The sequence below is a fragment of the Camelus bactrianus genome, chromosome 6 (assembly GCF_048773025.1).
Source record: "Camelus bactrianus isolate YW-2024 breed Bactrian camel chromosome 6, ASM4877302v1, whole genome shotgun sequence".
NCBI classification, from domain to species: Eukaryota; Metazoa; Chordata; class Mammalia; order Artiodactyla; family Camelidae; genus Camelus; species Camelus bactrianus.
The window spans coordinates 64,940,331-64,965,311 of record NC_133544.1 but is presented as its reverse complement, the minus strand read 5'-3'; the positions used below and the strand labels follow the sequence as shown (position 1 = coordinate 64,965,311).

At 48.7% G+C, this 24,981-nt stretch overlaps 3 protein-coding genes and 1 long non-coding RNA gene across 5 annotated transcripts in view; 1 reads left to right on the top strand and 3 right to left on the bottom strand.

Annotated features, from left to right (window-relative positions):
* Positions 1–307, bottom strand: part of TEP1 (telomerase associated protein 1) — a 39,388-nt gene extending 39,081 nt beyond the window's left edge. Inside the window, exon 1 of the mRNA XM_010949694.3 lies at positions 154–307. The gene's annotated coding sequence lies outside the window, so the exon portion shown is untranslated. The remainder of the gene's footprint in view (positions 1–153) is intronic.
* Positions 308–3,264: 2,957 nt separating this feature from the next.
* KLHL33 (kelch like family member 33) lies at positions 3,265–9,892 on the bottom strand. 2 transcript variants are annotated; one of them, XM_074365854.1, is made up of 6 exons: positions 9,781–9,892; positions 8,721–9,492; positions 6,209–7,133; positions 5,926–6,093; positions 5,621–5,820; positions 3,265–4,749 (listed from the first exon to the last, which is right to left on the bottom strand). In XM_074365854.1, exons 1-6 carry the CDS (start codon positions 9,847–9,849, stop codon positions 4,739–4,741), a joined length of 2,145 nt encoding a protein of 714 aa, XP_074221955.1. In that variant the 5' UTR covers positions 9,850–9,892; the 3' UTR covers positions 3,265–4,738. The 2 variants fall into 2 exon arrangements, with proteins under 2 accessions (XP_074221955.1, XP_010947995.2); XM_010949693.3 differs by having other exon boundaries at positions 3,265–5,820.
* Positions 8,497–21,898, top strand: LOC123615223 (uncharacterized). The gene is made up of 4 exons (XR_012507601.1): positions 8,497–8,634; positions 9,265–9,814; positions 12,108–12,241; positions 20,458–21,898. It is a non-coding gene; the product is annotated as an uncharacterized LOC123615223 (long non-coding RNA).
* OSGEP (O-sialoglycoprotein endopeptidase) lies at positions 18,370–24,964 on the bottom strand. The gene is made up of 11 exons (XM_010949692.3): positions 24,434–24,964; positions 23,004–23,123; positions 22,647–22,822; positions 20,472–20,567; positions 20,286–20,335; positions 20,075–20,153; positions 19,433–19,498; positions 19,231–19,321; positions 18,924–18,999; positions 18,726–18,824; positions 18,370–18,575 (listed from the first exon to the last, which is right to left on the bottom strand). The coding sequence occupies exons 1-11, from the start codon at positions 24,546–24,548 to the stop codon at positions 18,536–18,538; spliced, it is 1,008 nt and encodes a 335-aa protein (XP_010947994.1). The 5' UTR covers positions 24,549–24,964; the 3' UTR covers positions 18,370–18,535.
* Between the last annotated feature and the right edge of the window lie 17 nt (positions 24,965–24,981).

Below are 24,981 nucleotides of genomic sequence, written 5' to 3'. Positions count from 1 at the left end.
CCTTTAGTAAGGGTCCTCCCACCTATTAAAATTGCTCACCTTTTCTAATCAGTTTTATTCCACCCTTCCTGTCCACCCCAACTCTGAGTCAATTATCTTCTATTAAGCATCTATGTAGTACAAAGGATAGTATTGAAAATGCATAAAACATACCTTCTTCTCAAGGCTTCATGGCCTCATGAAGGAGACAGATGCATGCCAAAGTCACAAAAATACAAGACGGATCATGAGAAGTGCTATATTCTGCTAAGGAACAAACCACAGGATTCTGCGGGGGAGGGACCTTGAGCAACTTCCTGGAGAGAATAGACTTTGAACTGGGAAGGACAGGTCTCTGATAAGAAGCTGAGAGAGGAGTGAAGGCCTGACGATTATCAAGGCTGTTGGTTTCACCGGATTTTTTTCTCCTTTGTGAATAATTACCTTTAGATTCACAGCTTGTGTTTCTGCTCAGTTTAACCACTGCCAGCTTCAAAGAATCACACAAGCAGTGAGGTATGGACAAGCACCTTTTCAGCGGCATTTGGCATCTCAGAGGAGCCCTTCTGGACCATCTGAAAGGTGCAGAAGCCAATCAGCAGGCGGGTTACAAGAAATTCAGTGTGGAACTCTTCCCCCCAGGCACTCACAAGAGGCACTACTAAGAGATCATCTGATTGTAAGACGTGTTCTAGTCCCTTTTCTAATTCAATACATTCTCAAGCTATAGTTTTTTTCATTATTCTAATCAGAAATACAGTTGCTATAGCTTGAATCATCGGCCATAATAATAATACCATAAACATCTATCTTTCATATAAAAAAAATCTTGCCGCAAATGACATATACATGTATTCATGAATATATATACATATGTATGTATCTTTTTATATTTGTGTTAGCAGAAGGTGTAATAAGTTCACACTTCTCCAGCTATGATCCCTTGAGCCCAAGAGTTAGCCAGGATTTGGAATGTAGTCTGTGGCCCTGAAAGGGTAATCATGACTGTCCTGCCTGCAGACCTAACCTGTGATGTTTGTCCAGACAGTCTCTTGGTTCTAATGTATAGATATGCCGCTGGAAGACTCCTGTCATTGAAAAGCCTTCCTCTTCATTATCTAGTCTGCCTTGGCTTCCTATACTGCGTAAGGAAGAGTTTGAATTACATAATCTCCAAAATCTCTTCATTTCATGGCTCAATTAAACAATCTTTCCATTCAGTTTTTCGCTCTTTTGGCTGGACATCATTGCTGCTTCTATATCCTGGACTGTCGGTCTGGATAAATAATGGTGCTTGGTTTTGCAGCTAGTAGGATTTTCATGTGATTTTTACCCTCCCATATGTATTTTTTAATCTTTAACCTTTTCTGGTCAGCTTTCCAGATGCTCAGGGCATAATATATATAATGCATTTGACTAGAGAAAGTTTTGGGAGAAGAGACCAGTTAGGTTTCTATTTCAGTAGATCAGAATTCCATGATGAGTCAAGTGAAGAAAAAGATAAGGCGAGAACAAGCTCAAGATGATGACATATCTCTGTGTCTAGGAAAAAAGGGAAAATGATAGTGCCAAAAAGCATGATGAGTGTGAACTAATGATAGTGGGACATCCAAGTGGAAGTAAGAGCTGCTAAAAAAAAAACAGTCAGACTAGATCCCAGGTGAGTCCTGAAGGCTCAGGATAGGGGAGAGACGAGCTTTCTGAAGAGGAGCATGAAGCAGAGTAAAAGAAGGACATGAACAACCCAGAATTAGGCATAGGAGACTCATATAGTCCAACATGCTTACTGGCACTGACCAGTAATCTGCACCCTCAGTCCTCTCCAGTGCCTGACTCAACCTTGGAAAGATGAGCGTGATAGTAGAAATTCCACCCTCACCCACGAAGGAGGTTGAAGGAAAAGTGTGGGGGCAGCTAGTAGGGGAGTATCTGAAACATCTTGGCTCATTATCTGATTTGTCAAAGCTAAGAGTCCTGCACCTCTACACACCCACCAAACTGCAGCGTAATCCCTGGATTGCCCGCTCTGTAGGAGTGGGTTCTGCCCCAATTCCTGGTTCTCACTCCACTTCCCTCCTGGGGTCGAAATACTACCCTGGATCTCAGTGCACTTGGCCAGGGACCCAACTTGTTACCTGGCCTATCTCAGGCCCCTCTCTCACTGAAGAGTGGGCCACTGGCCAGCGTCCTTTTCCTCTCCTCTCACTCCAACCTCAATTTAAAAACAAAATAATGAAAGCTAGAGACTTCTGCCACTAACTCCCCTCATCTGCATACTTTCGGACCCTTGGCTGTCAGCTCCACCTGGGATGACACCACACCCTCTTGGACACTGTGATTTGACTTTCTGCCACCTCTCTGAGTTGGAGAAATAAGAGTAGACCTAGGAGAGTGTGCTGCCTCTGTAGCTGGGGAAGGAGAAATTTTTAGGGTCAGAGCCAGTTTTCAAGTCAGCCAATTCCTGCAGAAAGATGAAGGAGAATGAGGATGGCCTTAGATCATTTGATTTGATGAGAAGTAGGTCATGGTAACAATGAGAGGGGGTGGTATCGTAGTGTGGTGGAGACAGTAACCAAATTACAGGGGATTTTGGAGGTTTTTTGTTTTTGTTTTTGCGTTGGAGGCCTGTTTAATGTAGACACTCAAGGCATGGGCAGAGTGGGGAGTGCCCAGGAATTGGGCAGGCAGGTAAGGTGTGGTGTGTGGACCACAGGCCCAAACCTGGCCCCAGGAGGGGATACCAGGCGGTGGGGGCTGGCCTAGGCATGTCAAGGGAAGTACCAGAAGGGTGGCCTAGGCAGGCAGATTCAGCAGGAAATCTGTGGGTGAGCCCTTGAGAAGATGTCTAAGCCAGGTGGTGCTCAGGCCAGAGCCTGGCTCAGGGAGGCCAGGTTGGGGTCTGGCTAGGGGCTCCCAGAGCCCAGGGGCTGCTCACACTGCTGGGGACCTCCTGGAACTGCTGACGGAACTCAAGGCGAGTCTTCAGGTTGGATTCAAGCAGCTTCTAGAGGCAGGCATGGAGGTGCTCATTCTTCTCCTCTAGCTGGTCCAGACAGGAGTTGATCTGGCCCAACATGGAGTTGATGGCAGCGTATTCTGCCTCTCTGAAGCCGTTGTCATTGCATTCTGTGCCAGCCTCCACTGGCACCCCAAAGCCCTGACTGGGGGCACATCGCGGGCTTGAACGCCACAAAGGCCGCTCAACAATGGAACGGTGGTCACACCAACAGCCGGTGCAGGACAGCTTGAATGCTTTTTATAATACAGCAACTCAGACAAGAATGATTCAATCATGGCAAAACCTTTATTTAAGCCTATCTTTGCATACAAATCACAAAGAACAGGTTCACAGAAGTTCACCCTAAAGACTCAATCCTCATAGTTACTCAGTGCTTCCAATTTCCTTCTTCCCTGTCTTCTTTAATCTTTCTTCTCTGTTCTCTCATATATCCTACTTACCCCTCCTCATTTTCAACTATGTTCCTAAACAGAGATATAGAAAAAACAATCTTATTAAAATAATGAAAATCTCAAAAAAAATAAAAGTCAAGCCCCTCCAGACCAAGATGGAGAAAGATGCAAGGGGCCTCCCTCCTCTCACCTTTAGCAGCATGAAAACCTTAATAAACAATGGTGATAGAAAAGGGAAAGAACTGGCCCTTCTTTGCCCTAAGCTGCTCAGGGGTCAGAAGTGGAAATACCAGACAGGAAAGGTTTAGGGAAGTTGTGGAGGGAGGGAACTTACAATTGTTAAGTGAAAGCCATTGTCTTCAGGAAGCTTCCAGAGAAAAGATTAGGCTGGCAAATGGCAGAAGAACTCTCTGAAGAACCCCTGGAATACTGACTTCCCCTTTGCTCTGGAGACACAGGGCACTACCCACCCAACTTGCTTCTTTCCTCTGACTGGAGTGCCTTCCTCCTTTTCTGCCTGGTGAGTTTCTGGGCAGCCTTCAAGATCCAGTTCAAACTATATCCATCTGATGATGCCTTCGCTAACAGAAGCCACCGCTGGGTAGAGTTCCCTTCTCCATCCTCTGAGCTCTCCTGTCTCTAACTATGAGGTATAAGAGAAAGCGGCTCTCGTGAGAGCTACGAGGCAAGTGTCCATCCCTCTAAGTCCACTAGAAAACTTGTATTTGTTTACAAGTTTGTGTGCTGATCAGGAGCTCCCTGACCTTTGGATCTTTAGTACCTCACATAGTACCTGGCACATAGTAGATAATTAATAACTGTGAGGGAGAAAGGAGAGGAGAAAAAAGAGAGGGAAAAAAGGGAAGGAAAAGCAGGGTGAAGGAAGAGAGAGAGGAAGCATCTGACTCAACTTTCCCTGGCCGAGAAAAAGGGAAATGGATTCCCAAACTCTGGAGGAAAGCGAGAGAGGGGAGAACCACTTTTGTGGGGCTTCTCTGCCTCTGACTCTTCTCTCTGCCACTTCCTCTCATAACTTAAGACCTCACACTGCAGCTGTACTGTTTCCCTCCTGCTCCTTCGATTCACCCCAAAGGGAAGGAAAGAAGCCAGTCAGTCTCCTAACTTCATCTACCACATGCCCTCAAATCTTGTTTCATCCTTTTCCCACCACGGGCGCCTCCCTCTTTGCCCTCCTCATCTTCCCCGTGGGCGGCGCTCCCACCTCATCGTCCTGCATCTCGGGCCCCTGCGCTGTGCCCGATCCAGACGGAACTTCCCCTCAGATTGGAAACCAAGAGGCTTTTAGGGGCAGCCTGTGGTGTCTGGCTGAGGGAATGCTAGACTGGGTCTACAGGTTACCTGAGAAAGAACATTGTCATGAGTGTTTGGGTATCTCAGGGATTGGAGAGTAAAGATAAGCAACAATTACAGTCCTTCCCCCACACCCCTCGACTCTTCCACAGATGTCCTTTCCACGTTCTTCTCCTTCTTCCATTGGTCAGAATCATTATCCCAACTGTCCTCTCATGGCCCCTACACCTTGGCTACTGATGCTTCTTCACTGTTTTCCCAGAAGAGTGCACTTTGCCCAGCAAAAATCGTGCCAGGGTCCCTAAACCTTGTAGACTTGCCCCTGGGTCTCCTCTCCTTATCTAGGTATTCAGCTGCCTCCCCTCCCCCAACACTCTTTCTCCAGGAATTCTGGAACCTTTTCCTCAGTGAAGATCATATATACAAAAGCGGTTTATGAGTTGTAAAGCACTGTGCTAGAATAAAATACTATCATGAGTAAGGCCTTCTCTTTCTCTGCATCATCTCTGTCCTTCTTCCATGATGTTTCTTATCCCTTCCTCCCCGCATCCACCGATGCTCCCACTTCACCCAGCAGGTTTAGTTTGGTGCCGCATGGGAAGCAAAGCTATGTGCTGCACAGCGGGCAGCGTCAGGATGCAGGCAGGCATCTCAGCCCGGGGCCTCGGCAGAGTTCCCAGGCAGAGCCATCGGCCCAGGCCAGGACAGTAGGCATGGATAAGGTGGGAGGGGGCATAAGTACGGTGGCTGTAGCCCCCCAGCACCAGTAGCTCCCCCTGCACCACAGCACCTGCAGCCCCCACGTGGGGGGAAGGCAGGGGCGTCAAGTGAGTCCAGCCATCAGTCCTTGGTTCATAGGCCTCCACGCTCAGCAGGTCCCCAGTCTCACCTAGCCCACCCGCTACATACAACCGCTCACCCAGAGCAGCCATGACGTGGCCAGCCCGAGGTACCCCCATAGGGCTCAGAAATGTCCCCGGCTTCTCAAGTTTGGGGTCATAGTGCAGCAACGAAGCCAGGTATTGGCCAGTCCCGCTGCAGCCACCGCTCACGTACAACCGGCCCTCCAAAACAGCTGCTGCGTGGGCAAAGCATGGTGCTGGCAGTGCAGGTGCTGGCCTGAGGGAGAACAGGGCACGCGTCAGGCAACAGTCATCTTCAGCTCTCCTCTTCCCAGTCCCCTAGCTTCTCCCTGATGCCTGAAACGCCCCTTTCCCTGCTCACCTCCAGACATTGACCTCGGGGTTGTAAGTCTCCACAGAGTTGAGGGCAACACCATTGTCTTGTCCGCCCAGGGCATAAAGCAGTCCATCCAGTTCCACCAAGGGGAAAAGGCTCCGAGCCTGGCACAAAGGTGCCACCTCCTCCCAATCCTCTTGACTGGGGTCCCACCTGGACGCAGGGGGTCAAGAGATGGGAATAGTGACCCTGGGAGCCTGCAGTTGGCTGGGCCACCAACCTCCCTCGGCTGCCCACCTTGGGACCTGCCATCCTCAGGGGCCCGTACCTGAGAGTCGAAGCCAGGGTGTTAGAGTTAGTGTAGAAATCCTGTCCCCCACACACGTAGAGTTCACTTCCTGCTAGGCTGACAGCCCCATGCCGGAAGCGCCCTGGGGCAGGCAGGGCAGGCAGCCGTCCCCAATCCACAGTGCGAACCAGTCCTGTGCCGCAGCGAAAGGCCCGGGCCCACCACACTCCTCGGGACGGCTGTCTCACGGCCATGTCTGATCTGAGCCCATCCCCGCCAATCACTACCAGGGCCTGGTCAGGTTCCCTCCGTCTCTCTTGTCCTGGAACCTCAGCCTCCACCATCAGCTGATAGAGCAAGTCCGGGGACAGGGGTGGAGGCAATCCGGCCGCCCGTACCCTCCGTAGCTCCCTGGTAGACATGCGGCCAAAGCGGATACATCGAAGCAGGGCCTTGGCATCTGACTCCTGGATCTCAGGGTTGGCAGCTAGCCAACACCGTGCAGCCACAAAGGCCTCGAACTCCTCCTGCAAATGTAGCTCATCGCTGTCCAGGAGCTCAGCCAGGCAGGCAGCCGGTAAAGAAGGGAAAGTGGAACACGAAGCCACAGCGGGCAGGTGGGTGAGGAGGTAGTGGTGCGCTTTGCTCCAGAGCCTCTCAAACCCAGGGGCTTCAGCCATGGGGATCAGGGTCAGGCAACGAGCAGGGCTGAGGCCTCGTGCCAAGGCTCTCTGGCACAGGGCCAGGCAGGAAGAGCTCTGGTACTGCAGAGCAGCCTGGGCGGCTCTCAGCAGTCCTGACCACCTTGCCCGCACAACCCCGGAGTAGGCATAAGACACGAGGAGTCGCAGGTCCTGGGCAGAGATGGTGTGCAGAGACACCTCTGTGCCCTGGGATTCCCTCATCCCACTCAGGAGCATGGCCCCAAAGAACTCACTGCCACAGGCGAGGGCCGCTCGGTGCACTGCAAGAGGGAGAAGCAGAGAGGGATCTAGAGTGTTGCAAACTACTAGGCACTCTCCCAACCTCCCGACCCCAACTTTGGGCCAACCACCCAAGACCACAGGCCAAACTGTGGTCTACACCAGAACCACACTCAGAGCCAACTGTCAAAGGACTCACAACCGCTTGTATTTCATGCCCCTTCTTACTCATTATTTGCTAGAGACACGTTCCCACCATTATGTTGGAATATTTCTTAAGGAAGTATAAGCAGTGATATAAGTGTGTTTAAGTTCCAAGCCCTAGGGAGAATTTTATGACTACGAAATTTGAAATTCCCCCTCCATCTAGTGCAATCGGAAATGATAACCAACACTTTAGCAATCTGTTATAAGAAGAGACAAGAGAGATGATTTCTCTCTCTTCACATGAGAGGATCCAGTGAGGGGGTCATCTACAAATCAGAAAGAGGACCCTAACCAAAACATGACCATGCTGGCATCCTGATCCTGGACTTTCAGCCTCCAGAACTATGAGAAGTCAATTTCTGTTGTTAAACCACCCAGTGTATGGTATTTTTGTTATAGCAGCCCAAGCTGACTAAAATAGGATGCTTTTCCTTCTGGGAGTCCCAGAAGCACTTTGGGTCCCAGTAATTCCTCTTACTAAGCAGTAGCCATGCGACTTTGGACATATCTTAAAGTCTGACTTCTTTATCAATAAAGTGTAAGATCTGAACTGGATCATATCTAAACTAACCCCTTTTGATTTTAAACTTTCATGTGTCTGCACTCTGACTCCATTTGCCAAGTCCTATGTGTCATGGATTTGGCTGCATAGAAGGCAATGCATGGCCTGGTGAAAGCAGACTGGGCTAGTGGATGTGGGCTTGTATCCTGGTTATCACCAGTTAACATCTCTGAGTTTAATATTCTTTATCTGCACCTAGGGACAACAGTATCTGCCTCATTAGTTTTCAATGAGAATGAAAAGAGATGGCATGTGTAAAAATCCCTGGTACCCAGTACCTCACTAAGTGTTAGTAGAATCTGAATAATACTGAAGTTATTCAACCCTCTTTTGCTTTCCTGGTGATGAGCAGAGTTAACTTCAAAGTGTCATGACCTGGTAGCAAAACGGTATCAGACCTTGTTCATCTGCTGTAGAATCTACATTTACCATGGTGTCAAACACACTGAGGGGAAAGGACACACTAAATTTTTCCACCTTGTTCTTCTGGCTTTTCCTGTTCCCTAAATAGAAGATGCCAAGAAGGGCCTTAGGTTAATCTCTGCTTGAGTCAGTCACCTCCTGCTTGTTCTACTGGCATGGACTATACCCTCAGCTCCAGCCAGTTGGCTGGAAATTTCTTGTTACTGGGCACAGGAAAAGACTCAGCGTAAATCTATCAGCGCGCCTAGGAAAACAACTCAACTGCGCATGCCCATTCTCAGTGGGTCTGGAGAGGCACCAAAGGCCACCCGAGGGAAATTCTGACTGCAGCAAGGATCAAAATCACTATGGTAGGGATCGAACCATCTGCTGCTTGCACACACCATTCCGGGTAGCATATGCACCTGCTTTAACGCAATGCCCCACAGGCTCTCACCCTGCAGCCGGCAGCCGCCTGCCTCCAGCTCCAGGTCACATCCGATGCCTTCTTGGTACAGGAGCTCGATGCTGCGCAAGTTCTCTCTCAGCTCCTCTGTCTGGCTGGGGTGCTTTGCATCTTCCCGGGCGCTTCCTGCTCCCTCGCGTCCCCACTGGGCTGCGGCCTTTACCCGGGGCGCTCCCAGGGCTTCAGCCGCGACCAGCACATCCCCCCGCGGGGCGGGTCCCAGCACTCCCTCATAGGCAAAGGTCAGCACGGCCTCCCAGGCCCCGGGCGTTACTTCCAGGCAGAAGGTGGGTTGCTGACCTCTGCCGTTCAGCAGCCTATCTCTGAAGAGGCTACTGACTGAGGCCAAGATAACCCGATGCACCCCGTATACTCGCCCCCCTACTGACACCTCTTCATCCAGCAACAATCTCTGCTCCCGCAGCCGCTGTGCCTCCGCGAAAAACTGGCTGGGATGCTCCTCGCTGCGCAGTTCCTCGGGCTCTGCTGTGTCTTCTCCGTCCTCATCCTCTTCCTCCTTCTCTTCTTCCTCTAGGGACAAAGCTGGAGAGGGAAGGCTCCCTGGGACCATTGGCCTGGTGCCAGGCTCTTCCAGAGGAAAGAGGGGCAAATTGGGATCCTCGTCCGGGGACGGGGGCCAGGAAGGGGTTCTCCGGGCTGGCAAAGTGAGGTCAAGGCTGTCCTTCTGGACCGGAAGAGAGGCTTGCTCTGGGTCTGACCGACGACGATCTGTTGAATCCGAGAAGCTCTTGGCCCAGGTTCGCTGGAGGAGAGAGAAGAGGGAGTAAGAACTGGACCCAGAGAGGTCAGAGGAAGCCTTGCCTCTGGACGGGCGACGTGTTAGTTCCTCATCCTACTTCAGTCCCCTCCCCCATCCCAAGGCTCCCGAGCGTCCAGGCTCCACCGCACAACTAAGAGGTTGACGAGGTGCAGCAAGGCACGCAAGAAGTGTGTGTGTGAAGACTCAGTACCCGGGACTGTACCCCGTCCTTCTTGTCCCCATCCCCGTGGTCACCCTCCCAAGACACCAGCGATCCACTTGCCCTCTTACTTGAGCCTGCTCTACTTCAGACAGCGTGGCTGAGGTAATCGCCCCCGCATCGGGCGTCAGGGCCGGCATCGGCTAATTATAGCCAGCGCTGGCGGGTTAGGGGCTGGGCTCTGGGTGCCCAAACTGCGACACCCAATCCCCTGGCCTCGTCCCGAGATGACCTCCTCCCCCTTCCACTTGTAGGTCATGTCCTGGTGCTGAGTGAGGCAAATTCAAAAGCCAAGGAGAATGCGAATCTGGTGGAGTGAGCCAGGCCAGATAGTCTGCGTTCACTGGACTAGGCTGGAGAGGGTGGATGAAGAGAGCCTGGATTGTGAGAGTCCCGTGGAAAAGCGGGAAGAAAGAGTGAAGTGTGTGCTTTGGGTCAATCCTGGCTTTTGACTATTGATTTTTCTGCCTACAATAAAGCTGGCACTCTGGAGAGACCAATACTAAAATTCAAACATATCCCCTCTGGTCCGCTGAAAGCAGAGGGGTGGGGTAGAAGGGGGCAGGAGTCAGGGCTAAGGGCCATAAGTGACCCAACCCAGAGAGTGGTTTCCTCCCTGTCCCAAGGTGGAGTCAATGGTGAGAAAGCAAACCCAAGCCTGAGTCTTAAGAATCTGGAGGGGTCTAATCCCATTGGTTGCTGGGATGAGGATCAGATAGTGGAACATGGCATGATCCCTGCTGCTGTGGGAACAAGAGTCCTGGACTGGATGGCAGAGCAGTGTGCAAGCATTCTCACTGTTTGAAGCAGGGTACCAACAGCCACTCCCTCTGCCTGGGAGAGCGGCCTTTCTCATCCTTAGACCCTCCTACATCTGGACAATCATGCTTCCCTGCAGTTCCAGGTATTATCATGGGAAAGGAAATTAGAGAACAGGGAAGTGATGCCCCTTCCCTCCCTTCTCCCAGGCCAAGGGTTGCTGGGGGTGGATTTCCTGGCCTGTAAAAAGGCTGGTCCAGGCTGAATAGATTGCCTTACAAGGTGACAACCCAGGAGCAAAGCTGGATTTTTCCTTACACTCATGTGTGTGGGGTGGTGTTCTCATGGGGGAGGGCTGGGAAGGGTGGATTTCTCAGCAGAGCATCCCCTCCAGCTTTCAGCGCTGTCCCTGCTCTCAGCTTGCAGGTACCCAGTGTAGCATCCCCAGCCCTCAGGCTGTACTCCCACAAATGGGTTGACAGAGAAGCAGCCTGTGGTTGTCCTGACTGGCTAAATGGGCAACAGTGACCAGCTTCTGCACCCTCTCCCTGAATTAAGGCATTTCAGATCCTCTTACAGCCTCACTGGGGTGAGACAAGACAGTCAACACCTTGGGCTCCCACCAGGAAGAGGAGAAACTTCTATCCAGCAGAGACAAACCCCAGATTGGCCTCTGCCCTCCCCCATCCTACAAGGACAAGGACAATGGACCCTGCTCTGAGTTCTTTGCCAATTCCATAGTCCTGGGACAGCTCCACCTCAACCACATGTCTCTGGAGGCTCTGCTCGGCTCTGCCATGGTGTGACCCATGCCCCACAGTGTACCTCCGAAGGTTGGATGAAACCTGCTCTTCTGGGCCATCATCCACCCTCCATTAAAAGCCCTGGCAGTGACCTCCCCCCATAGCCCCTCCAGGTCTATCAGTTGTCCTTCTTGTTGCTGACATGCTGGCTGGGGAGGGGTCTTGGCATCTCAGCTGCATCTGTGCTGTCTCAGCCAGGGGACAGTGTGGCTTCCACCTATGCTGAGGAGACCCAAGCAGAACCACACCCCCAAGAAGATGATCCAGATGACTTGGGGGCCAGGACTGGCAAGGTCCCAGTATGCTTTGGCTGTGTCATGGGAGTCATGGTAATGGATTGGCGCTCAGGGTTCCCAAAGGTTGGGGATCAAAGCAGGGAAAGAGAACTTCACTCCCAAGAAGAGTCTCAAGGGTACCTCTGAGGGCGAGAGGAGACGGCTGAGGGTGACTTTGGCTCCTCCCTCTCTATCCTGCTCCCCCAGATCCATTGCATGCTGGACATATGGGGTGTCATCCTCTATCTGCGGCTGGCTTGGATCACTGCTCAGGCAGGCATAGGTACGAGCTTAGGTTTCTGCTGGGCAGTAGGAACGGCTTTGGGGCATGGCCTGAGTGAATTAAAGGAGCCCCATTCCCACGCACTCTAGGGTTCACATGCCTCTTTATCCTGTTCTTGGCTGCAGTCACTACTGTCTCCAACCTTTCTATCTCAGGCATCTCTACCAATGGCAAGGTCAAGACTGGTGAGTCTGTTGCAATCCCCTGATCTCTCAGGGGCTCCTGCCCTGTGGGCATTGCTAAGACCACAGACTGACTTCTCTTTTCCCTCCTTTAAGGTGGCACCTACTTCTTATCTCACACAGAACTGGAACCTGGCAGTTCTATTGGAATCATCTTTGCTTTCGTCAATGCAGTAGCCATGGCTGTGCATGTGTTGGGCTTTGTGGAGACCCTTTTGGACCTGTTCCAGGTAATGCCTATCCCCTCTCTTGGTGTGCCCTTTTCTCAAGTCAGCTGACCACCCAGCCTGCACTTTTGAGACTCCAGTCTGGGTGAGTCATTTTAAGAATCACACAGAGGCATCATATCAGCCAGCAAATTCTCTGTGACCCTCTGTCTCTGTGTGCTGCCCTTCCAGAGCATGGGGTGCAGCTATTGAACATGGGTCCTGAAAGTGAGTTTCGAGTAGTGGGCGTGGTGACCGCGACTGTCCTTCTGGGCATGGAGCTAGCAGGCATGGAGTGGGAGTCCAAGGCAGGCAAGCAGAGGAGGGAATTGAGGTGGGGGTGGTAATTAGGTTTATTTATTCATTTATTTTTAAGGAAGTTACTAGAGATTGAACCCAGGACCTTGTGCATGCTAAGCACATACCTTACCAATGAGCTATACCCTCCCCAACCAAAAAAGTACACTCTTGGCATGGCCCTGTCTAGATAACATTCTCTCCTTTCTCCCCCAAGCTGCTTGGTAAGGTACCAACTAACCTGGAATATATGGGGGGCTGAAACAAAGCAGGAAAGGGCAGAGGACAGAGTGGCACTGACGATCTCATCAGACGTCATGGGAGACCATGCTCATGGCTTGAGGAGAAGGGCAGGCAGAGGCAGAAATCAGTGCTTTCCGGAAGCAATGCATTCACTCATCTCTTCACCTAGCTTTCCCAGAAGTTGCAAGGCATATTAAATTTTATCCCATCTTCAAAGGTATCACCCCACCTACATGAATCCACTTAAGTCATTGCTGATTTTTGAGCACGTACTTTATGCTGGGCAATGGGCCAGGTAAGATTTATCTCTAATCTTCCCCTCTGGTTCACTCATGGGTATCAGTTAGAAAGCCCATAGAGGCAGGACCTTTGGTCTTGACAGCTGCTGAAATGCCAGCCATACTGGCACTTTGGCCCTAGGCAGCTCCCACTCTGCACACCTATTTTCTGTCAGTCCTATTTTCTGAAACATCTCAAATCACACAGGGGCTTGGAAATGAGATTTAGGACATACACTGCTTCATGGGGAGAGAATCCCATCCTACAGCTCTTCCCCACCCACTGGGCATTTTAGAGAGAAACCAAGGGTATTAGAGAGGCTTCTCTATCTCACAGCACAGCCTGGTTCCTGTGGCATCTGTCCTGCTAGACAGCTCCGCCTCCTCAGGGCACCCTACTCTCTCTGCCCTACTGGAATTCTGTTCCCTTCCTTTTCCTCTGCTGCCCCTCCCAGATTTTAGGAAGCTGGTTTCCTCTTATGCGTAGAGAAGAGATTGAAAACTCAAAAACCTGCAAAAATTGGTCAATCAAGAATAAAGTGGACCAGGTGGGAACTGTGGCAGACTGGAGAGTGCCTGCCCAGTCCCATGGGACAGCAGCTCCTTGGCTTTAGCCGAGTGTGTAATGTGGGATGGAGGCCCTGGACTACCAGATGCATGTTAAATGTTGGCAGTTAATTTTGAAAATTACAGGTGCTGTGCAATACGAACAAAACTCATTTGCAGGCAAGATCCAATCCAGAGACCACCAGTTTTTTTGTATGGGGGTCAGCCTCTTGCTGTATCTCACTCCCTCACCTACTTGCCCACTCACTCACCAGGTTTCCTGAAGGATGTATGGGGCAGCAGCAGAAGGATGAGCAATATAGCGATGAGTGCTGCCCACCAGGTGAGGAGGAACATGATGAGCAGGCAGAGCAGAGAGCCCGGGAGGGAGAGCCAGGGACTGTGTCAGTGGAAGGAAGGGCACCAGCCTACAGAGGAGAGCAAATGCAGCCCATCCCTGTCCAAGCCTCAGCACCACCCACCCCTGCCCCCTAAGGATGCTGTCCCAACTCTCCCAGGTCCTCCTATCCCCGGGCCTTCTCCCAAACCTGCTCATACTAACCAGACAATCGGCTAAGGGAGACCTGGAAATAGCCCAAGTTGACGAGGGCATAGGAGCAGAGGGAAAAGTTGGAGATGATGGGGGCAATGGTGTTCAGATCAGCTCTGGGAGAGATGAAAGTTCCAACTCCCCACTCCACCTTCCTCACACACCACCCCCACCAAGTTAGCAGGTGTTTTCATCCACTTTCAGGACTAGAGAGCTAGGAAAGAGTCTTTAGGGTCAGGCCCTAAAAGCCTGAGGTTGGGCAGTGGAGAGCATGAGGGGAAAGGTGATTAATGAAGCCTGGTGTGGGGGGTGGAGGAGAACTCACCAATAATGAGGAGCCTACAGCAATGAGGAAGGTGAACAGGTAGCCTCACAGAGGTTCATGGTTCTCGCCATAGTCTTTCCCAAAAAAGCCATGACTGAGTACAGTTTATTCTGGCACAGCCACTATAAGAAAACATGGCAATCACTGGGGGAGGGTCCTAGGGAAGAAGGAGAATGATAGCCCCCTACTCCTCTAAAGAGGCAGGAGGGAGTGGGGAGCACAGAGGGAAGAGTTGAGGGAGCTTAGGGGTCTGAACAGGATGAAAACACGGAAGTAGAGTGGTGAGATCCCTGGGAATGTGGGATGGGAAGAACAGAGAGGAGGCGATGGGAGTGACACCTTGAGCTGATCACTGCTCTGAACATTATCACTGCCTTATTCATAAGTCACAGTGCCTGGTGCTAACTGACCCCCCTAACCAGTGTCCAGTCCTGGTGGATTTTTGTGCTATCCAAAGTTGGTGGAGCCAAGAGACTAAAATCATGGCTTCTTGAGACCTGAGTTGTGGATTCTTCCTCCTAGCTCCGTCTCTCCTGAGTCTCTTAAACTAACAGTATAGGGTCAGTGTGTCCTGCTGACTTCCACGAATGAAGGCAATGAGAGATGTCAGGCCCCTGGACAGCATCTCCTGCCAGGTCATGTCTAGGGCCTTTAAACGCCTCTGGTTTTCACTAATGTAGAAAAGCACAGAGGGATTTGAGAAGAGTGACATAATCTGGCCTCTATGTTAACACTATTCACTCCAGCTGGCGTGTTGAGAGCTGACTATAAGCGGGCAGTTGTGGGAACAGCCCAGTTACTGCAATAATCCTGAGATAGACAAGTCTGTCTTGGGCAAGGGTGGCAGCAGTGGAAGTGAGAAATGGAATTCTGGATATATTCGGAAGGTAAAGTCAGTGTGATCGGAGGAGGTGAAAAAGAGGTATCAAAGATAATATCACGGCGCTCTGACATGAACAGCTAGGATGGAGCTGTCATTCACTGAAACAGGAAAGACTGCAGCAGGAAGCTGGGGAGAACATAAGTTCAATTTTGTGTATGTTAAATTTGAGACGCCTATTAAGCACCCTAGTCGAGATGCCAATGGGCAGCTAGATATGCAGGACAGAAGTCCAGATTGGAGCTAGAAATGGAGAGTCACCCACACTGACATGGTTTTAATGTGTAAGACTGGATGAAATCACAGCAGGTGTGTATAAGCAGAAAAGCAGCCCAAGGACTGAACTTAAGAGTTTAGAGTTATGGAGATGAGGAGAAACTAGCAAAGGAAACAGGAAGAGCAGTTGGTAAGCTGGGAGGCAAACCAGAGAATGCGTCCTAAAGCCAAGTAAAGACAGTATTTCAAAGATGGGGTGTCAAATGCTGCTGATAACTTATGCAAGATGAAGCAGAAGATGCCATTAGATTTAGGTTTGTGCAAAATCCTGGTGATGGTGGTAAGAACAGTGTTGGTGCCATGGAGTTAATAGGGAATTGGTGGAAGGTGGGAGGGTGTAGCTCAGTGGTAGAGTATGTGCTTAGCCTGCACAAGGTCCTGGGTTCAATCCCCAGTACCTCCACTAAAATAAAGAAGCCTAATTACCTCTCCCCAAAAACAATAAAAAAAAAAGTAATAAGGAATAGAGAATTGGTGGAGAGGAAGTGGAAACGACTCTTTTAAGGTATTTTGCTATAAAATAGAGCAGAAAAAATAAACTGTAAGGATATATTATACAGCACAGGGAATACAGCGAGTATTTAATCATAACTTTAAATGGAAGATGACCTACAGACACTGAATCATTATGTTGTACACCTGAAACTAGTATAACACTGTAACTCAACAATACAAAATATTTATTTTTTAAAATTTCTTCCAGCTTGTCTCTTTATTCAGACCATTTATTTATTTATTTATTTATTTTTAAATAATTTGTTTATTTTTTGGAAGAGGAGGTAATTAGGTTTATTCATTTATTTTTAAAGGAGGTACTGGGGATTGAACCTGGGACCTTGTGCATGACAAGCACACACTCTACCACTACCACCCTAAAAAATAATATTTTAAAAATAGAGCAGGAAAATTAGAAGGAATGGGGCCAAGAGAGGTTTATGTATTTGTAAGATGAGGAAAATGGTAGCATGTTTGTGTGCTGAGAGGGCTCCCCAAGAGAGAAAGGGGAATACTAACTCTACAGAAAAGGAGGGAGAGCTGTTGAGAGATGTCCTTGAAAGCTGGAGGATGGGACCGGCTACACCAGGATTTGGAGAGCCCTGTTTAGAGCAGCGTTTCTCAACCTTGACACCAGTGACATTTAAACCCAGGTAATTCTGTTGTGGGAGGCTGTTCTGTGCATTGTAGGATATTTTGCAGCATCCCTGGCCTCTACCCAGTAGCACCACCTCCCAGGTGTGACAACCAAATGTCCTCTGGGAGCAAAATCAGTCCCAGTTGAGAACCACTGTTATGCAGTAACAGGAGGGAAAACAGAGTGTACGGGGATCAATGTTGGATATAGACGTAGTGGTAGGAGCCTGTGAACCTTTCTGATTTGTTTCCATTTTCTACCAAAGTAAAAGTGAGGATGAGAGGAGATGCTGGAGATTTGAGGGATCAGAAGGAATAAAACAGTGATCAGAAAAGAGGCCAAGTGACAGAAGTAGGGATGTTGCTAGTAGCATAAAGGACCTACTTAAGTTTCACAGTGATGAATTTAAAGTAAGGCAAGTCAGCCTGTTTTTCCCGGCCCTTTCAGCTGCACGGGTCTAGACGTGAAGTGGGCGAAGGGCTGAGCATGACCAAAACCAAGAGGCAAGGGAGGGAGATGAGGTGTCTGCAGCGAAGTCCTCATGACTGGGATTCAGGTGGAGGAGGGAAATAAAGACATGTGGAATGAACTGGAAAAATAGGAATAGTGGGAGTGGGATGTTTGAGATTGAGATCTGGAGCAGCTGTAGGTCTAGAATATAAGCAGGGGAATGAGTAGCTGAAGTGGGGAGAAAGGAGCAAAGAACTGAGACCAGAGTGTCAGGAAGATAATCTACCTGGATATTTAAATCACCAAGATTTATGAGTTATTGACTTGTCTTTCAAAGTTGAGGTATGTTAGGGATGACAGAGAGTAATCTAGAAATAGTAGGAGGAAAAATGGGGAGAACTGCACTGGCTCCAGCTCAGTGATACAATGGGTGTGAGAGAAAACACCCGCACCAGAGCTGGTGGGAGGAGCAGAGGCCTCGGGAGGAACCAGGGCTTGGAGCAGGACTGTGGAAATGGAACATTCAGAGAGGAGGCTGAGGATATAGGGAAGTTTTGCTAATGACTAGCTATTAACTTCAGAGATCACAAAAAGAATTTCAGGAGTTAAAAGACGGAGGTAGCTGGGGACAAAAAAGGGAGTAGAGAGTAATGGTTACTAGACTTTGAAAGATGAGCAGTGACTTGATAGTTCGGGACTTCTGGTGGTGACTGACATAAACAAGACAAAGGACATGACAAGATTAGTGCTGGTGGCTGTGGTGGGGAGAGATGTGTACTTGGGGCCCCCCAAATCTGCCAAGGGAAGTGTATGTAGGACTCAGTATATGGAGGGGAGACAGTTTTACCTTTGAGTTAACAGTTAGTATGAAATTACACTTGGCTTTAGTCTATTTTCAGGGAGATCCTGAGTACTCATACTTCAAAGAATTTAAATGAGACGAATATAAAGCAATTGGCACAAGATCTGATGCTAAAATTAGTATTAATGATAACAGCACTGTTAAGGGGAGGTTAGAACATCTAAGCTATCCCCTCCATCTCAGCTCCAGAGCAGCCACCTGCAGTCAGCCAACAGGCTGCTCCGGCCCCTGCCTCCTTACCCATCACCCCGTCAGCAACGATTTATCCAGTGCCAGCTGTGTATCACTCCTGAACATGAGCTGATTACCAACATACAAAACCAAAAAAAATGTTTTATTGTTGAGTCGTCTTGAGGTTCAAATGATGGGAGAGGGGAATCCACAGCCTTGTCAGGACGCTTGTGTCAGCACAAAGATTAAGGCCCAGGGCCCCATGGGCTCCACGTAGGGCTCTGCCTACTCCGATCCTGTTAACCTTGTTAGTCCCTCCAGGTCACTTCTACTTCATCTGTCCGATACCTGTGAAAAAACAGGAAAAACTTGGTGGACGGTTATGCCTTAGGACCTTCCATCCTTCTCTGCCCTCAGCCCTCTGGATCCTCCTCCCTGCTGATGACTTTTGCCTACCTCCCACAGAATCCTACCCACCTCCTCCCAGGGGGTACTCACCTCTGTGTGACCCCAGATTCACTGAGAGGGGTCCGGTGTCCAGCCCGAAACATCTCCCAGCCAGCCTGGGCTATCATGGCTCCGTTGTCAATGCAGAATCTGGGAAGGAAAAGAGATATGAAGTTTGTGATCTAAGGGTAGAAAATCACAGCAGTTGGGGGGGGAGGGGAGAAGTTAAGAACGGGAAAGGGCCTTTACCTCTCATCTGTGGCAAAAAGCCGGGCTCCGCGTTCCTGGCACATTGTCTCCATCATTTCCTGTAACCGCATGTTACCTACGAAGAGGGAGGGGTAGGGTTAGCTTAGTTTTAGCCATTTCTCCAGTCTAGCTGTACACCTCATGTGCACTGCCTTAGAAAGTAGGGGTTGCAGGAGGCAGGTATTGGGAAGCATAGGACAAGAAATAAAACTAGTAATTTCCCCAAAGTCTGAGAGATTTCGAGTATTAGGAGGAAGATGCACGTGGCCCAAATCAGGGAAGAGGAGCCCAGTTCAATGATACATACACCCTACACCTCCCACAATGAGGGCCTCGTGGGAGCCGCAGTGTGCCATGGCTCGCTCTGTGATCTCTACCAGCATCGCAAACACAGTTTCCTGTGGGGCAGACAAGGCGAAAACGTCAGAGGCGATCCCAGCTTGGTTCTGTCTACCACGCAAATGCTCCTCCAGCTCCAACCTTCCGACCCGCTTTTTTTACCCCACTACCTGCAGGGAGAAACAGAGATCCTCAGGAGTACACTCGCCTGTGGCCAGCATCCGCTGGGCTACATCCTATAGTTAAAGGGGAAAACAGATAAAATAATGAGTAGTGGTTCTGGGGGTGACATGAGAGCAAAAAATCAGTGCACTTGGAAGATCACTGCATTTCACCACAACTCAACTTCCCAGCACACGCCCTATGACATCTTGCCCTTTGCAGGCACTGAGCTATAAAACTAGCAGCGTTCCTTCAGGATTCAATAATTATGACTGCCTGCCTTGGCACCCCTCTACCCTGGTTAATTCTTCTCCATAGGACTTGTCACCATATGACCCTTTTTTTTTTACTTTATTATTTCCCCCCCTTCTTTTTTCCTTCTTCTTTTTCCAGTTTCTGTATGTCTGCCCCCAATGAGAATGCAAGCTCCAAGTAGGCAGGGATTTTTGTTTTTTCCATCTTGTATCACTGTTGCCTTAAACAGTACCTGGCACACAGAGACGTTCAATAAATACTTGCTGAATGTATTTATTCAGCATCTAAAATGGGCCAGCACAGTGCTACATGCAGGAAACACAATGGTGAGCAAGACACTTAGGCTTCATTAAAAAGTACGGAAATGGCCATCTCCTCCCATCTCCCACACTCACCTCAATGAAAGACAAGATCCCCGAGAATGAGACGTCCATCCCCTTTACCGTGTATGGCAGCTCAACTAGCTTCTTGCCTCTATGTGGGAGTGAGTATATGACGCACTAAGCCCGTAGTCAGCTGGCTGCTCACCCTCCAAAGCCCTCCCAAACCTCATTAATGCATATGGCGCCCCACCAGTCAGCCTCCTTCCACCTTATGTCCCCTTACCGCTTTGCCATCTGTTCAATGTTGTAGCCTGGACTTGGGTCATTGGAAATCTAGCAGAAGGCAAAAGAGGATGAAGTTAGATAGCCAGGAAGCACAGAATGCTAATTTACTACCTTCTCGCTCCTTTTCCATGGCTTCCCAGAAATTCATTCACATCTTATGTTCCCCGTAGCCCCAATGGCTTACCTTCAGCACTCGAGCAAATCGATCCAGACAATTACCCACAGCGATATCGATGGTTTCCCCAAAGATGCGGTAACGACGTTCTGAATACGCAATCACCTAAGGGTGATGAGGATGTCCATGAAACCTCAAGTCTGTAAAGAGGAGCATTTGGCTTTGGGGAAGAACACAGCAGAACATCAACATGGCCACTAGCGCTTCCAATAGGCAATGGAGAAAAAGTACGTTTCCAAACCCTCAATGGGTACTTTTTATACCTCTTATCTGAGAAGACTATATATACCAAGAATTCCCAGAGCAGATTCCTCATCTACAGAAAGTAGTCTAAGTCAGGGCAGAAGCAAATTGTCATCTGGGATACATTTTTCTAGCTTGGAGGTTCCTGATATATCCTTTAAAAGCAGCCTAGACAGTGTGGACTAGCGAACAGGCTTTCCTTCTCAGAGGCAGGGAACCAGAGTTCTTCCAGAACTACCAGGATGGTGGTATTTGGTATTTGGAAACAAGAGGTAGAGTTTAAAAAACTCAGAAATTCCATATTGGGTAGACTAATGGCCTATCCAACTCAGTACTGGCAACCAACTTAGGTCTATTCTTCATACGTGACCGATTTCTAGCACAAAGAGTATTTATCACCCACTGACAAATACGCCCCATGCTTGCGACAGGGAGTGCTTCCCTCTCCCCATCTGGTGCAGCTGGGGATTTTCTTCTGCTCTGATGCAAATCTTATGCAACTGTCAAAAGGCTGGGAAGAAAAAAGTCTGCCTTTCTATTTCTGTTATCCACTCCTCCCTACCTAATCATTTTTTTTTTAATAACACTTAAGCAGGCTTCAAAAGGGAAGAGGAAAAGAAGAGAAAACTCCATCACCGTTCACCTCCATTAATTCTCGCAGGCTTCCACTGCTACTTTCCACACCCCAAGGCCCTAGTCTCGTATGACATCCTTCAGGCCTCAACCAGTTACTTGCCCTCCGCTGGTTAAAGTTCCCACATCATTTTCATGGGAATACCTGTTTCATCTTTAATAACTATTTCACAAAGTGAAGTTTTAGAATATAACTTATGTACTTTCATAAGCTGAGGACAGTGACTATTTCTCACAAAAATTTTGCCAGCTGTGATGTGGGAAAGGCAGGCTGGAGTTCTTAATCCCAGCCTTAAAAGATCTTGTAAGGTATCCCAAACAACTCTGGCTTCACCTATAAATTTAAAATATCTTCTACCACTCATGGTTCTTATTTTAAAAATGATTTGTATTTTCACACTTTTAGAGTAAAAACTTCTGCATATTTGCCACCAGTAACTAAAACAAAACAGGAAGTTATTGTAAAGAAACAAACAGAATAGTGCCCCGTAGTTTTAATTGCTAAGGTTCACAGAAAAAAAAAAAGCTCCAAAATAATAAAAATGAAAATGTCTTTTGAATACTTCAATCATTACCATTCTTTCCCTCTCTAAACTGGAAATTCCTCATCTTTATAAGCACATATATAAAAGTCATCTAATATTCTAATCATCCTGCCCAAAAATGCAATGTTACCAACTCTGTTGTGGGTTTTCTAGCATATCACATTTTAGGTTCAGATGAGTCCAGCTTTGTTCTTGCAGTTTCTGCCACTCAGACAGAACATGAAAGTGGCTGGAATAGTTCCTTAGAAATTAAGAAGAGATGATGGAGCCACCTGAGTGGTTGCTATGGAAACGGGCAAGTTCAGGAAACCTGGGAAGGCAGTGTTGCTCCTGGCCAGTCACCATGAAGAGCACTGATGACTGCATCTTAGACCGACCCTATAGGCCATGCTCTGGTGGCTGGTATTGATCACTATCCCTGCAAAGTGACAGCTACTACAGGGAAGAAGAAAATCGGCATGAGGTCAAAGATCAAGTCTTTTGTGAAAGTTTATAACTATCATCACTTCATGCCCACAAGGTACTTTGTGCATATGCCTTTGGACAAAACTGTTGTTAGCAAGGATGTCTTCAGAGACCTTGCTCTTAAACGCTCTGTACAGGCAACCAAGGTCAAATTTGAGGAGAGACAGAAGATCAGCAAGAACAGAAGTTTCTTCCAGAACCTGTGGTTTTAACTCTGTTTTGTTTCAGTCATTAAAAATACCCCCAAGTCCCTAAGGGAACAATGAAAAGAGAAGGAATGGCGAAGTGCTCTAAATACCTGTGTATTTCCTCCACTGACATACAGCACAGTTGGGCTGGTGGCTCCAGTGATGAGACGGCCCATCTCAATGTGGCCTATACAATGGTTAACACCCAGCAATGGCTTATTCCACAACTGGGCCACAGTACGGGCCACCACAGCCACAGAAACCAGTGGAGCACCCATGCCAGGACCTAGGGGGACAGAAGTAGGAGTCAGAATCCTATAGAGATTGGGAAAAACAGAGCTGGGGGAAGCAGGGGATGTGAGAAGTGGGATGGGAGTCGTGGTGGTAGCAGAGGGAGCTGCAGGCTATTTTGACCTAGTCAGGCTCCAGGTATATTCTCCCACTGTCAAGCTCTCTCCCAGCCATACCTTTGGTGTATGCAATGCAGTCAATATCCTGGGAGGTTAATCCAGCTTCCATTAGTGCCTCTTGCAGCAGGTCCAGGATAACCGCTCGGTGGTGCCTGGCAGTATCACCTGGAAGGAATCCTAGGAGATGGACACAAGTCAGAGATCATAGGGTTTTCTATAGAAAGATAAGTAGAAGTCAAAAATAGACGTTTTAGTAGGGTAGGAAGAGTCTCTTCCACTTTCCTCATGCATCCTGTCTTCTTTTTCAGATATAGTCTTTCCAGCCTCTTCAGCTAGGCTGAAAAGGTAATGCCCTACTTCATACCCAATTCCTAGGCAGCCTTCGGGACTCAATTCAAGCGATACCAACCTCATACTTTTTGGTGATCTTCTGTGACCCCACAAACCCTATGTGTGATCACATCACTGTTCTTAACACACTATATGTTAACATGCAACAACTATAGATTCCCCATTTTAACCACGAGCGTCTCAAAGCATTGGCTTTGATATTTTATTTATCTTTGTATTTTTGGTGCCAGAAGAGTGTTAAACATACACATACACTTCTAATGAGTGACCTGTCACAATATCACCTGTTTAGGGAGGCTTTTCAGGTCCATAAGGTTTCAGGTGCCCTACCCTATATATGCAGGTGTTTGGGTGGACGGTAGGCAAGATACAACATAATTACTTACAAATAACATTTATGAAAAGTCATAATGTGTCTGGTACTTTAATTCCCAAGACTCAGTGACACAGGTATTATCCTTCCCATTTTTAAGAATAAGGAACAAAAATAGATAAACAACAAGTTTGTACTGTATAGCACAAGGAACCATATTCAACATCTTGTAATAACCTATAATGAAAAAGAATATGAAAACGAATATATGTATGTGTATGTATGACAACTATTATGCTGTACAGCAGAAACTGACACAACATTGTAACTGTTGTAGTTTTTAACTGACTATACTTCAATTAAAAAAAAAAAATAAGAAACATAAGTCCAAAAACAAATTCTGAATATCACAAAGCCAGCTAGTCCTGTCCAGCACCTAAGCTGGGAGTCTTTACACTCCTCATTCTAGAATATTTTGGTTGCATCTACATTATACTATTTTCCATACTGTACTGTAAAGTTCTCTTTACATGTCCCCCTCCACAGCAGGCTCAGAACTTTTACTTTTGTATCCAGCAGCCAGCTGACGGTTAGCACATGAAAGGCACTCACTAAAGGCTGAATGAACTTAGAAGATCCTGGTCCAAGTGGCTGTGACTCTTCTATCCAACAGCCTTGTGACGTTAATACTGTCAAAGAGTCGGATCGAAACTCTCTAAGGTGACATTGCGCTCCACGCCCTGGTTCACTAACTTTTACGAAGACATAAGGTGATGCTGTGCGGAGAAGCGCGCCGCAAAAATAAAACTCCTTACTCACGTACCTGTGCCCGGAGGCGTGACGTAAGTCCGCCGCGGGTTCGCCAGCACCTTGCCATCCCGCACCACTCCCACGCCAATCTTGTTAGCGCTGCCCTCAAAACCCAGCACCGCCGGCATGCCCGAGCCCGGGAGAAAACGCCTGCAGGCCTCCTAGCTACCACTGGAGTCGTGGAGCCCTCACCAGTCCGCTTTGGGAGGCAGATCGCAGAGGAGGACGAGCCCGACTGCTAGTAGCAGCGCGTACTGGGACGGACACCAAGGAACTTCCCTGGGGAGCGCTCCGCGCCGACCCCGCCCCTGTCGTCACGGCGACTCATCAAGGCCCCTTCGAGGGCCTGGTCTCTTAACTGCCAGGGACGCTGAGCCGGCAATTGCGCCTTACATTCCTATCCATTTGTCTGCTTCTCTCCCAGGGTCCATGCCAGCCTGCCCCCACTGATTTTGTTTCCTCTTGCACAGCTTTAGGATCTCAGGTCAGGGTGGCAGAATGAGTCATGAATCTGGCGCACCAATAAACAGCCCGAGAATGGAGGGTTGGGTCCTTCAGTGC

Coding starts and splice junctions, on each gene's coding strand:
- KLHL33 (XM_010949693.3), bottom strand. CDS start 9,849: ATGCCGGCCCTGACGCCCGATGCGGGGGCGATTACCTCAGCCACGCTG. Junction 6,094..6,208: donor ACCCTGGCTTCGACTCTCAG/GTACGGGCCCCT, acceptor CCCTGCGTCCAG/GTGGGACCCCAGTCAAGAGG. Junction 5,821..5,925: donor CCCGAGGTCAATGTCTGGAG/GTGAGCAGGGAA, acceptor GTTCTCCCTCAG/GCCAGCACCTGCACTGCCAG.
- OSGEP (XM_010949692.3), bottom strand. CDS start 24,548: ATGCCGGCGGTGCTGGGTTTTGAGGGCAGCGCTAACAAGATTGGCGTG. Junction 19,499..20,074: donor GGATCTTGTCTTTCATTGAG/GTGAGTGTGGGA, acceptor CTTTAACTATAG/GATGTAGCCCAGCGGATGCT. Junction 19,000..19,230: donor CATTGTGGGAGGTGTAGGGT/GTATGTATCATT, acceptor CCCTCTTCGTAG/GTAACATGCGGTTACAGGAA.